The sequence below is a fragment of the Myotis yumanensis genome, unplaced genomic scaffold (assembly GCF_028538775.1).
Source record: "Myotis yumanensis isolate MYYU_CA2020_CCGP unplaced genomic scaffold, mMyoYum1.0.hap1 SCAF_13, whole genome shotgun sequence".
Lineage (NCBI taxonomy): Eukaryota > Metazoa > Chordata > Mammalia > Chiroptera > Vespertilionidae > Myotis > Myotis yumanensis.
Genome location: NW_027223764.1, coordinates 2,379,831 through 2,392,544, shown reverse-complemented (window position 1 = coordinate 2,392,544; position 12,714 = coordinate 2,379,831). Strand labels below are relative to the sequence as shown.

General features: G+C 60.1%; 1 protein-coding gene across 1 annotated transcript in view; it reads left to right on the top strand.

The window, feature by feature from the left end:
• ADAM12 (ADAM metallopeptidase domain 12) overlaps positions 1-12,714 on the top strand; it is a 148,363-nt gene that overhangs the window by 79,717 nt on the left and 55,932 nt on the right. The window contains exons 4-5 of the mRNA XM_070433231.1: positions 6,559-6,637; positions 12,168-12,244. Of these exons, the coding sequence (XP_070289332.1) occupies positions 6,559-6,637; positions 12,168-12,244 (156 nt within the window). The remainder of the gene's footprint in view (positions 1-6,558; positions 6,638-12,167; positions 12,245-12,714) is intronic.

Sequence of the window (12,714 nt, the reverse complement as noted above, 5' to 3'; positions counted from 1 at the left end):
CGCTGATTAGCCCTGATCACCAGCCAGGCCTAGGTACCCTACCTGTGCACGAATTTCATGCACCGGGCCTCTAGTTCTATAATAATAGTCATCAGTTCCCCATCTCACTGGCGCCTAATCTCCTACCTACTGACCCTTTACTTCTCTTGCATTGACAACCCTGTGCTGTCTGTCCTCTGCTTTCCTCCTCGGTAAAGTAATTCTGCATTTTTGCAAGTATTTCTTGACAACTCAGACTCTCCTTTCATAAAGGCCCTCGTAAGCCTTTCCCACAATGCAGCTGGGGCGAAGGGAGCCATAAATGAAGAGCAGGCGCATTCGACCAGGCTACCCACCCGCTCCTATGTCCCTCTGCGATGGCTCACTCCTCCTTAAAAACGTGATACAGCGACAGCTTCATACAGCCCCGCACAGAAGGGACATCGCTTCCTGAAGCGACGGGGGCCCTTTTCTGAAAGATGAGGAGCCAGGATGCCAGGTGTCTGCGTGCTTCCCTCTGGGGCTCGGGGTCCTCGGCCCATGGACTGCGCCCCAAGGCATCGCCTTCTGTTAACGCACGTTCATCTCGGGACTTCAGGAGGCAGCGCTGTTCTTAGGAGCCCTTCTGAATTAAGTTTTTATGCCAGTTCATTTCCTGTAAGGTCATTCCTTTTCGGCTAAAAGGAGATGATCGTAGTTTAGTTACAGCCCTGCTCTTTCGACAGTTGGAACAATAGAATTGTTTCACCCTGACACACAAATAACTCGGGATGTACTGAATGCAGCCATGGACTCGATCTGGACACAAGCTAAAATGGGGCCTAGACCCGAGGTTCCGATTCTCAAAACGGCATCGCCTGCCATTCTGGCTTCCGGTGCTCCCTCTCCCCTCTGTGCCTCTCACACTTCCTCTGGGGTCTGCATTTAAAGTGACGTTCACGCCACATCCTATCAGATGTGAACGAGCCCCCTGAGCGCCGGGTGTATCAGCTCCCCGCGAGGGAGGACACAGCCAGGGCCCTGGATCGCACTGTGGGCACAGCGCCCTTTACCCTTCTCTCTGGAGTCTCGAACCTTTGCCTCGGGGCGGGAGGGGCCTGCGCTGGCCTTGGATGCATATTAATTCACGCGGCTCTTGCAGCCGGAGTCCCGGGAATATTCTTGGCTTTGCTCGGGCCGGCTCTGCAGTTGTTCTGTGCGCCGATGACCTCACTGAGCTATCACAGCGCGGGGTCTGTTTTATTTCATGAGCCGCCCGGTCCCCTGACCCTGGGCCCGAGGCCCCGGGCGAGCGGACTCCCCGGGAGAAGCGCTCCGTGGTGCAGGGGTGAGGGCGAGGACAGGCATGTCTTTACGCTGAGCTCACACCCGGGCGTGCGGCTCCCCACCATCCTGCTCCGGGGAGAGCTTCCAGCTCCCGTTTGCCAAAGGAAGGCACCAGAACATCCCACCCACCTTGGAGCAGAAGCGACTGGGGCTCCCTCGCGGGGTGCCGTAGCCCCATAAATGCAGAATGGGATGGGGGGCCTTCCCTCTCTCTGTGCCCCCACCTGCAGGGCGGCCAGAAGCCCGGCTGGTTTTCCAAATTCTGCGCATTTCTCCTCCTCACAACCCAACGGGCAGGCGTGACCCCCGCCCGACACCCCAAGTCCAAGGTCAAGGTGTCAGCGTCACACTCCGAGTGGGGAAATAGCTGGTTATGCCTCGTAACTCCTTGTGCTGTTCCTCAGTAGTTATTGTTTTTGTCTGTTTTTTAATATGTTTTTATTGATCTCAGAGAGGAAGGGAGGGAGAGAGAGAGAAACATCAATGATGAGAGAGAATCAGGGATCGGCTGCCTCCTGCACGCCCCCCACTGGGGATGGAGCCCGCAAGCCGGGCCTGTGCCCTGACCCGAAATCGAACCACGACCTCCTGGTTCATAGGTCGAGGCTCAACCACTGGGCCCGCAGTTGTTTCTGATGAGAGAGCAGGAACCCGGGCCACTCACAGGCGTCTCCCAGGCAAAGCGCGGACACAGCCAAAGGCACGCAGACCCGACGCTGAGCTCCTGGCACCGCTCGCGGCCTCTTTAGAAACATGTGTTTAAAATAAAAACCCGGAGGAATCTCCTCTCGGTGTTCCAGTGGGTTGCTTGTTTTGGTTTTTATTTTTCTGAGTAATTGTTATTGTTACGATGAAATAAGAAGAATTTGTAGCGTTGCCCCACACGCAGGCGGGCCGGGCCAGGGCGAGCTGCAGTGGCCTCCATGCCCGGCGCGGGGTTCGGGTGTCAGCGATGTCCTCTCTGTGTGTGTGCAGACACCACCTCCCCTGTACGCCGCCCCGTTCGCTTTGGCTGTGGGTCCCTGGGAAGTGATGTGCTGGTCTGTGTGGCTGTTTCTTTTTTTTTTTTAATATATATTTATTGATGCGGCCCCCTCAGAATCATTCATCATGTCACCGCCCCCCCCCACACACACACACACACGTCAGCATGCATTTCTAAAATATGAACATTATCTTATGAGACTGCAGTACCATCGTCACCCCCAGTCAGATGAATGGTAATTCCCCGGGACTGGCCCATGGTCACGAGTCCCGGACCAAGCAGGGCTGTGACCCCTGGGGAAGTGAAATGTGGTTGTTTCTTTTGGGCCGTGTCCACCCTCCAGGAGCAGAAAATGCGTGAACTTGACATTGTCTCCATCTTCCCGTTTCATCCCCGCCCCGGTCTCCTAAGGGGCAGGACACGTCATTGCTTCCCGGCCTCCCGAGAAGTGCTGACTAATCCAATAAGCATGCAGGCGGTGAGAGTGCTTTTCCCTGGAGCTATTAGGAGAGATTGCTGAGGCGGAGCCGGTAAATTACATTTTAAATCATTACGTTGTACCTTCCTCCTCCCCAACACAGTTTGCCCTTTTCCCCGCAGACACAGGGAGGGTTTCAGCTCCTAATGAAGAACTCCTTTCTGGAGCCCGAGGTTGGTGGGCCCATGACGTCACCCCGGTTCCCAGGCTCGCATGCAGGATTGCCGTGTGAACATGAAACCGTAGGTCCCATCTGAGTCCCGGTCGCCGGGTTCTCTCTAGGAAGTATTCTCTTTAAGAAAAAGAAAGAAACCACAGTGTTGTCATCTGAGAAACAGATCCAAGGCTGGAAGCCAGAAAGATTGGATAATGTTTGCCTTTTTCTGGCCACACCTTGTCCCGAGAAGGGAAGGGACGTTCTGGGCCGGGTGCGTGGCGCGGGCACCGTCTCTCCCGGGCGCCCGGGCGGCTCGCGCACTTAGCAGCGACGCCACGTGGAGGAGGAAGCGCTAACCCTTCGCCTGGGGCTGTGAGCTTGTCCTTGTCCGAGGCCGGCAGCTTTGCTAGAATGCACTCCCGTGAGCGGGACAGCAGATCAGTCGGAAGACTTCCCGAGGGGAACGGATTAGAGCTTCAGTCATACAAACCAACCCCCCCAACCCCCGAGTGGTTTTAACCAGTTTTACAATGTTGAGGGTGTGATGCTTATAGAGATGTTCCCATGGCCCAGAGTCCTGTTTTGTCATGTGTGACATCAGTCACCCTATATGGCCTGTATCTTTCCATTCCTGATCGCTACACTCCTTCAAAAACTGTCCGGTGAGCACCTGCTGGGTTCCAGGCCCTCACCTCAGGGCTGAGGAGACAGAAGATCATTTAAAAAGGGAGGCAGTAGCCCAAAGCATCAGGCCTGCGTAGAGCCCCTCACTTCCCACGTGTTTCTATGTTTCGGTTGGAAAACGCAATGGACCAGTCAGCCCTCCAGCAGCTGCGGCGGCGGCGGCGGCTGTCCTCTGTGCGCTTCCTGAACGGGCGGGGTCATCGGCGAGAGGAACACGCTCCCGTGTAAGTGCCACGCAATTCGAGCCAAAACTCTGTCTTCGTGACTTAAAATGGAAGCAGTATATTAAGAAATTATTTTGCAGGAAACACAATTGTCCCCTACAGTCTCCAAAATGCTGTATCAACAGTTTTATTTATTATAGTTTGTGAAACTAAATGAGAAAGAGCTGGGGAAAGGGAACGTGTTGTTGTTGTTGTTTTAATTCCAGGGGGAAATCGTTGTTTTGATCATTTCGAGAATGTTAGAAAACGGAGAATAACAAGAGACAACGAGGGTGAACTGTTCCGCTGCGCTCACAGATGTACAGTTCTGCACAGTTCGGATCCCAACACGCGGACGTGATCGTCAGAGATAGTTTGAATTTGGCAGCGAAATCGAATCGAGTGCGCAGAGGAGCAGCATGCGCCCCGTTTTGCACTGAGAAAAAGTAATTCCAGGAAAAGGGGGCAGAGGACTGGCTGCTGCCTGTCTCCGGACACTCCGGACCCTGCGCTCACATGTCCTCCCGGCAGGCTGTGCTGACAGCAGCCAGGGTGAGGCTGACTTTGGAGCCAAATGGAGCCTCGTTCAGTCTCCACCGGCTCGGCTGTGTGGCTTTGGACAAGTCACTCAACCTCTCTGAGTAGCTCCCTCTCCCTTGTCACGCAGGTGACAACCACAGGGTCTGTGCCAAGTAAACTAAGAAAATGCACCTGATGCCCTGGCGGTGTGCTCAGTGGGTAGAGCATTGGCCCTCTGTCTGAAGGGTCTCGGGTTCGATTCCGGTCAACGGCACGTACCTGGGTTGCAGACTCCATCCCCAACCCTGGTCAGGGCTCGTGTGGGAGGCAACCAATCGATGTGTCTCACATCGAGGCTTCTCTCTCCCCTTCCACTCTCTTTAAAAAAAATCAATGGAGAAATATCCTCAGGTGAGGACTTAAGAAAAGAAGAAGAAAATGCACTTTCAAAGCAGGTGTCCCAGGGCCTGACACCCTGAGCCAGCAGCCGCGGGAGTTGGAGGCAGGGGCAAGGCAGGGGAAGGGACACGACAGGAACGGTGGCCGTGGCGGTGCCTGGCTCCCACTCCCCAGATCAAGAGCCTGGAGCGTGAGTTCGTTACCAGCGTGACTTTCCCAGGAGGAGAACAAACAGCATGAATACGGACAAAGATCGAGCCCTGACAGGGGGTCCGCAGGCTGAGGTGGAGACAATCCCAGGTCTCCGTTCTCTCCCTGGTTGTTCGTTTCCTCCTCTTGCCTCAGACCTCAACGTGCTGTCTCTACAGAGTCGTCCCCTCCGATCTCTGTAAACAGTGCGCAGAGCCCGTGGTGTCGGCGTGCGGAGCCGTGGGTCAGGGTCTGGCGCCCTCACGGGAAGCCAGGGTGAGGTCACTCTCGGGTGGGACGCATCGGCCTGGGGCCAGACCGAGTTTCCTTTCGTCTTGTCCGCATCTGTTTGGCTCTGGTGGGGGAATGGAGCGTGTTAATAAAGAGCATTTACCTCGGGGACTCGGCACAGTGCCTCGTGTGTTTTAATTACGGTTCTGCATTGCGTGCCGTGTCTGTGGCTGCTCCAGGCAACGTATTCCTCATACGAACATATCGCAACTGAATTTCCAAGTTCCCGCAGGAGAAAACCGCAGCCCGCATCTGTATAGGGTGACGTGGTCATTTGTGGGATAATGGCTTGTGGGGGAGCAGTCCTGTGAATACCAAACAGGTTTGCTGGCGGGGAGGGGGGGGGTGCGGGGGGGGGGGGGCGGCACCAGAGCGTGACTTCATCGCCAAGGGTGCCTGCTGGTGTAATTGACAAACACGGGCGGTCTCCCGGGCCTTTGCGTGAATAAGCTGCTCAGAGTAACCCGGCCCTCAGACCGTACGCATGGCCTTCAAGGAAATGACAGGGAAAAGTTGATGCCTGACGAGTGAGCTTTCCATATTGTAAGTAATTTCGCGCCGACCTCGGGCTTCCCCGCCCGTTTCCCTCAGTTAAGTGGCTCTGAGATGGAAGCCTCGCCATTGGGCTTGGTCTCGAGGCGCCGACGGCATCGGAAAGTCCTGGAGTAACGATGCGGGGAGCGTGACTGCGCCCCACCCCCTCCGCCGGCGGGGACGGCAGCTTTGCAGCGAGTCTCTTTCTTTGTAATGGATCCGGTTAGTCTGAGCGCCTGCTGTCCGGGTCAGGTTGCTTTTTGGTGATGCTGGTCCGGGATTTGTCACCCCCCATTCACTAAGCAGTTGCAGTACGTTGGCCTGGGTGCTGGGCTTTGGGGTGCAAGCGTCTGCCCTTGGCTCAACCTGAGGTGGGAGCAGGCAGCTCAGCAGGAACTAAGGTGGAGGCGGGAAGGCTTGCAACGATCCTGGGAGAAACGGAGATGACCGGGGTGAGGGGAGAAAGTGCCCCCAGAGGGGAGATGAGCGGGTGTTCCTCCCGTCTCCCGAGCTGGGGAACAGTGTCCTGTGGATGAGATCCATCTCCTCCAAGCTGTGGAACTAAATTATACACGGGAGAACGTAGAGCAGAAGCATGGTGAGATTGGCCTAAGAAGAGCAATCTGGGGGTAACTTTTTGACAGTCTGCCTCTCCCTGGACTGCCACACATGGGGAGGTCCTCTGGGGGCCTCAGGAAGACGGGGCGCCCTGTAAGACAAGCGGGGTGGGGGCCAGACCCTGGCTGTCGGGGACCTAGACATGCACAGGCACCTTCAGCAGACTCCGCACTCAGCATGTCCTGTCTCCCTACAGAGGCCTCATTGCCAGCGGTTTCACGGAAACGCATTACCGGCAGGACGGCACGGAGGTGTCCCTCGCTCGGAACCACACGGTAAGTCCGGCCTGTGCGGCCCCCGAGATGCTGCGCTCTCGAGTCTGTGCTTAAACGCGGCAGCTGTTACCTGAGAAGCTCACAGCCCAGCGCCTTCCTGAGGCCCGAGAGGAGCTGGGTGTCACCCATGGAAGCACCCTCCTGCCTCCAGCAAAACCTGGCCTTGGCCCCATGAGCCGGGACAGGCCTGGGAGATGTGGCTTCATTGTAGCCCGACCTCAACACCACCTTCTAGGCACTGTGGGTGCTCATTGGGGCAAATCCCTTCTAGCCCAGGCGAGAGGGCGTGGCCCTAGCCCAGGCGAGAGGGCATGGCCCTAGCCCAGGTGAGAGGGTAGCCCTAGCCCAGGTGAGAGGGCGTGGCCCTAGCCCAGGTGAGAGGGCGTGGCCCTAGCCCAGGTGAGAGGGTAGCCCTAGCCCAGGCGAGAGGGCATGGCCCTAGCCCAGGTGAGAGGGTGTGGCCCTAGCCCAGGTGAGAGGGTGTGGCCCTAGCCCAGGCGAGAGGGCGTGGCCCTAGCCCAGGCGAGAGGGCGTGGCCCTAGCCCAGGTGAGAGGGTGTGGCCCTAGCCCAGGTGAGAGGGTGTGGCCCTAGCCCAGGCGAGAGGGCGTGGCCCTAGCCCAGGCGAGAGGGCGTGGCCCTAGCCCAGGTGAGAGGGCGTGGCCCTAGCCCAGGTGAGAGGGTAGCCCTAGCCCAGGTGAGAGGGCGTGGCCCTAGCCCAGGTGAGAGGGTAGCCCTAGCCCAGGTGAGAGGGTGTGGCCCTAGCCCAGGTGAGAGGGTAGCCCTAGCCCAGGTGAGAGGGCGTGGCCCTAGCCCAGGTGAGAGGGTGTGGCCCTAGCCCAGGCGAGAGGGCGTGGCCCTAGCCCAGGCGAGAGGGCGTGGCCCTAGCCCAGGTGAGAGGGCGTGGCCCTAGCCCAGGTGAGAGGGTGTGGCCCTAGCCCAGGCGAGAGGGCGTGGCCCTAGCCCAGGCGAGAGGGCGTGGCCCTAGCCCAGGTGAGAGGGTAGCCCTAGCCCAGGTGAGAGGGCGTGGCCCTAGCCCAGGTGAGAGGGTAGCCCTAGCCCAGGTGAGAGGGTGTGGCCCTAGCCCAGGTGAGAGGGCGTGGCCCTAGCCCAGGCGAGAGGGCGTGGCCCTAGCCCAGGTGAGAGGGTAGCCCTAGCCCAGGTGAGAGGGCGTGGCCCTAGCCCAGGTGAGAGGGTAGCCCTAGCCCAGGTGAGAGGGTGTGGCCCTAGCCCAGGTGAGAGGGTAGCCCTAGCCCAGGTGAGAGGGTAGCCCTAGCCCAGGTGAGAGGGTGTGGCCCTAGCCCAGGTGAGAGGGTGTAGCCCTAGCCCAGGTGAGAGGGCGTGGCCCTAGCCCAGGTGAGAGGGCGTGGCCCTAGCCCAGGTGAGAGGGCGTGGCCCTAGCCCAGGTGAGAGGGCGTGGCCCTAGCCCAGGCGAGAGGGTGTAGCCCTAGCCCAGGTGAGAGGGTAGCCCTAGCCCAGGTGAGAGGGTAGCCCTAGCCCAGGTGAGAGGGCGTGGCCCTAGCCCAGGCGAGAGGGTGTAGCCCTAGCCCAGGTGAGAGGGCGTGGCCCTAGCCCAGGCGAGAGGGTGTAGCCCTAGCCCAGGTGAGAGGGCGTGGCCCTAGCCCAGGTGAGAGGGCGTGGCCCTAGCCCAGGTGAGAGGGCGTGGCCCTAGCCCAGGTGAGAGGGCGTAGCCCTAGCCCAGGTGAGAGGGCGTGGCCCTAGCCCAGGTGAGAGGGTGTAGCCCTAGCCCAGGCGAGAGGGTAGCCCTAGCCCAGGTGAGAGGGTGTAGCCCTAGCCCAGGTGAGAGGGCGTGGCCCTAGCCCAGGCGAGAGGGTGTAGCCCTAGCCCAGGTGAGAGGGCGTGGCCCTAGCCCAGGTGAGAGGGCGTGGCCCTAGCCCAGGTGAGAGGGCGTGGCCCTAGCCCAGGTGAGAGGGCGTAGCCCTAGCCCAGGTGAGAGGGCGTGGCCCTAGCCCAGGTGAGAGGGCGTGGCCCTAGCCCAGGTGAGAGGGTAGCCCTAGCCCAGGTGAGAGGGCGTGGCCCTAGCCCAGGTGAGAGGGTAGCCCTAGCCCAGGTGAGAGGGCGTGGCCCTAGCCCAGGTGAGAGGGTAGCCCTAGCCCAGGCGAGAGGGTGTAGCCCTAGCCCAGGTGAGAGGGCGTGGCCCTAGCCCAGGTGAGCAAGTCCCTGAACTGAAGAAAGACAAGAATCCCAAAAGTGAAGACTAAAGACCAGCCCACTCCAGCCCGGCCCACGTGGCTCGGGGGCTGAGCACTGACTTTTGACCCAGGAGGTCACGGTTTGAAGTCACCCACCCAGGTTTCGGGCTCGATCCCCAATAGGAGGAGAGGGAGGAGGCAGCCAAGCATTGATTCTCTCATCATGGGTGTTTCTCTGTCTCTCTCCCTCTCCCTTCCTCTCTGAAACCAATAAGAATACATTTTAAAAAATTGTTTTCAAGCATGGAAGGAAGATTGGCGGGCTCCTGGCCGACAGAGGCAGGAACATTCGTGTGGGGCCTCCTGCGGGGAGTGAGGCTGGCGTCTTCCGGTGGGCACGGTGGGCACGGCGGGGTGGCCGGTCTCACAGGGACACGGGAACATGAGATCCGCTTCCAGGGCGAGTTCAGTTTTGTGTTTGCCACCTCCCTGGCACACCGCCCTTCCTGGGGCATTGCTGTCCCTTTCTCATGGGGACTAAGGGACCAGATGGACGGCGCCCGCCGCCGCCAGGTCTCGTGGGAGGGCCGAGGGCCACGCACGCAGCATCTCGGAGGCCGTCCTGGACGCAGGGCCCGGACACCACGCGTTGTCTCTGAGGGGTGGCGACGGCGTGTCTTCTGCTTCCTGTGGTCTCGCGTGCGTCAGGGGAGGAGGTCACCTTCTCCTTTCTCCTCCTTTCACCACGAGGTGACCGTATGGCAAACGGCCTCACCTTCCCTCTGCTCACTCCCTCAGTCCTCGGGCGGGGGCTTTGCAGGGAGGGGCTGGAGGGGCAGCTGGACCACCCTGTGCTTCCTGCTGACGGGGGAGACCTGCCTTGGCAAGGCCCCGAGGCCGCCCTCCCGACTCCCTTGGTGACTGAGACTCCCAACGACCTGCAGCCGCCTACCCGGGTGGGTCCTGAGGCGGGGCAGGCAATGGGGGGTGGGGCGGGAAGGGGGGGAGGGTGGTGAAACTTGGGGTTTTCCGGAGCCTCGCTTCCGCCCAGGTCTGCGTTGGCCCCTCTGTCAGAATATCCCAGGCGCCCCCCTTTGGAGGTCATGAAGCCTCCCCCGACCTGGACTCTGGCTTCAGTGGGGGAAGCGGTGGAGGCCGGGGGGTGGGGGGGACAGGCACCCCCACCTGGGAGCGAGCAGCACGCGGTCCTCTCACTACGCGATGCTGCTCTCCTCGCGGCTCAGCCGGCCTCTCCCGGCCTCAGTGCCCTCTGAGCCACCAGGGTTCCGGCGAGGCGAGGGGAGAACCCCGCCCCGGGCCGCGGCCCCTCCAGCAGACGCCAGCCGGAGTCCGAGCCTCGGGCTGTCTTCCACCATGAGGACACCAGGCAGCTCTGGGAGTCTTGTTTTTCCTGAATCAGCTGAAAACAGAAAGAAATGTGCTGACTCATCGCCTTACCCCGCAAGTCAGCACCCAGTGGATCTTCCCACATTTAAATTATGGATCAAATAAAAACCCCTTGGGGGCTGCAGTCTTTTTTTAATCTCTCCACCATCCGTGTGAGCTGGCTGCCGAGCAGAGCGGGGGCTGGTTCTCATTTGGGGATCGATCGCCTGCCTGTCATCTCCCCGTCGCCCGACACGGTGCGCTGTGTGGGCTTCATCCTCCGCTGGCCTCGTCCGAGGGGCGATTCGGGTTTGTGTTGTCCCTTTGAACACGGCCTGCGGGAGACCGTGCAGCCGTTTATGCTGCTTACGTCCCGAAGGCAATCCCGGGAAAGGCCGCAGTCACCCCAGACAGTCTCCTTAGCGCATTCGTCTGCTGCCCACGTGTTCACCGAGCACCTCCAGGGAGACCGCCCAGGACGGCAGGGGTGAGGTCAGGGCCGCACGGGGCTGGCCCGGAGGTCGGCCCTCTACTCTCCTTCCAGCAGACATGGCTCTCGCTAGCGCCGGAGCCCAGCAGCCGGGCCCGGGTGTGGCGCTTCTTCCTCCGGACCCTCCTGCGCACCGGGGGCTGCGCAGGGTGCACCCCGTCACAGCGAGGCGGGCTGACGGGCTGACGCGCACTCTCCTGTGAGGGCACTGTCCCCCGAGGTCCCAGACGAGGGACATGGCTGGGCCAGTCATGCTGAAATGCGGGTCAGCAACTGGCACGTGCAAACACAGAGGCACAGACACACAGACACATGCTCACACAGAGACACACACAGACACATGCTCACACATATGCTTACACACACACACGTATTCTCACACATGCTCCCACACACACAGACACATGCTCACACAGAGACACACACAGACACATGCTCACACATATGCTTACACACACGTACTCCCACACATGCTCTCACACACAGGCACACAGCGGGTCACCGAGAAAAATCGGGGGAAGAATCGTCTGTGAACAGATGGTTCTGGAGATTGACATGCAGAAGAATGAAATCGGACTCCACTTCCAGCCAAAAATTAACTCACAGTAGATTAAAGGTCTAAATGTAAGAACTGAACCTATGAAACTCCTACAAGGAACAGGGGTCAGCCTTCGTCCCCGTAGGTCAGGGGCTGGTTTCTTAGATCCGGCAGCTGACGCACAAGCAACCCAAGAGACAGAAGGAAGGGGGTGGCTTGGTCCCTCCGACGGCGCAGCCCTTTGCCGCGGCCACACGCCCATCATCCAGGGGACGCGAGGGAGGCGTGTGGGGCCCCCACGTCTTGCCAGGCAGCCCCCCCCCTCCTGGGGCTGCAGCAGGACCTCTGTTCAGCCCGAAGACCAGCCCGGTCCTGGACAGAAGCCCCTCACGAGGAGGCGCTGTGCCGTGGCTCCCTGTGCAGTGACCTTGTGCATCAGGGGGCGTCCCGGGCCTGTCGCTCGGGGACTTTGCACTTAGACTCGGAAGGCCTCTCGGTTTCCCTTTCCTGCTGAGCTGACATGTCCCTCTCAATCGGGCAGTTTGGTGAGGGCCCTCTCTCCAGCCCCCACTCCCATCGGCTTCTCTGCTTCCATTTGCCGTAGACTCAGAGGACCTGGCATTACGTCCACCGTGTCCTTACCCCCCAGCGCGCCTCGTCTCATGACAGACAGTTTGCATGCGGGTGACACGGAGGTCCATGTGCTTGTCCTGGGGCCAGGTTTTATACGTGTCCGGCCCAGGGCTTCCTGACGGGGGTTAGAGAGCAGAAGGGCCTGGGTCCGTTTTCCAACCCCGTGGGCGCTCTGGCCCTCGGTCCCAGCTGGGCCACACGGAGCTCAGCATTTAGTTACGGCTCCTCGTTGGATGTTTTAGGCAACAGGGAATCCAATGCTGTCCGTAAGACAAGCGGAGATGGTGCGTGGGGTTGGATGTTGTGACTGAGCCGCTCTCTCCTCCTTTCAGGGTCATTGTTACTACCACGGGCATGTGCACGGACGCCCCGGCTCCGCGGCCAGTCTCAGCACCTGCTCAGGTCTCAGGTGAGTGGCCAGGCAGCGGCGGCTCCCAGCTGTCCTTCCTCCCCTGTTCCCCCTGGTGGCGGCTCACCTCCCCCGGCCAGAGGGGAGGCCTTGCGCACCAGCCCTGGGAGCGCAGCTGGCCCCGCCTCACGGGTTCTCCCTCGGTGCCTCTGTCCCCGCTGATCCCGCCCGGAAGGTGGGCGGGGGCTGAACTGGCTGAGTCTGGGTGTCCAGGGATTTGTGACCATCTGTCATTCACGGGACTCGGGTGCGTGACAATGCCTGGTGAGGAAAGACAGGGCGTGACATTGGGTGGCGGTGAAGCTGCTCGCTTAATGAAAATAAGAAGGAAAGGAGCCGGCCTGTCCCAGACCCAGTCGTGTGGAGTAAGGCGGGGGCACGGGGGCTTCTGCGATGAGGCGGAGGCACAAAGCAAGAAACAGTCACCTCCCCTGACACGCCCACCTGCTCCCTGGCTCACCGCGGCCGGC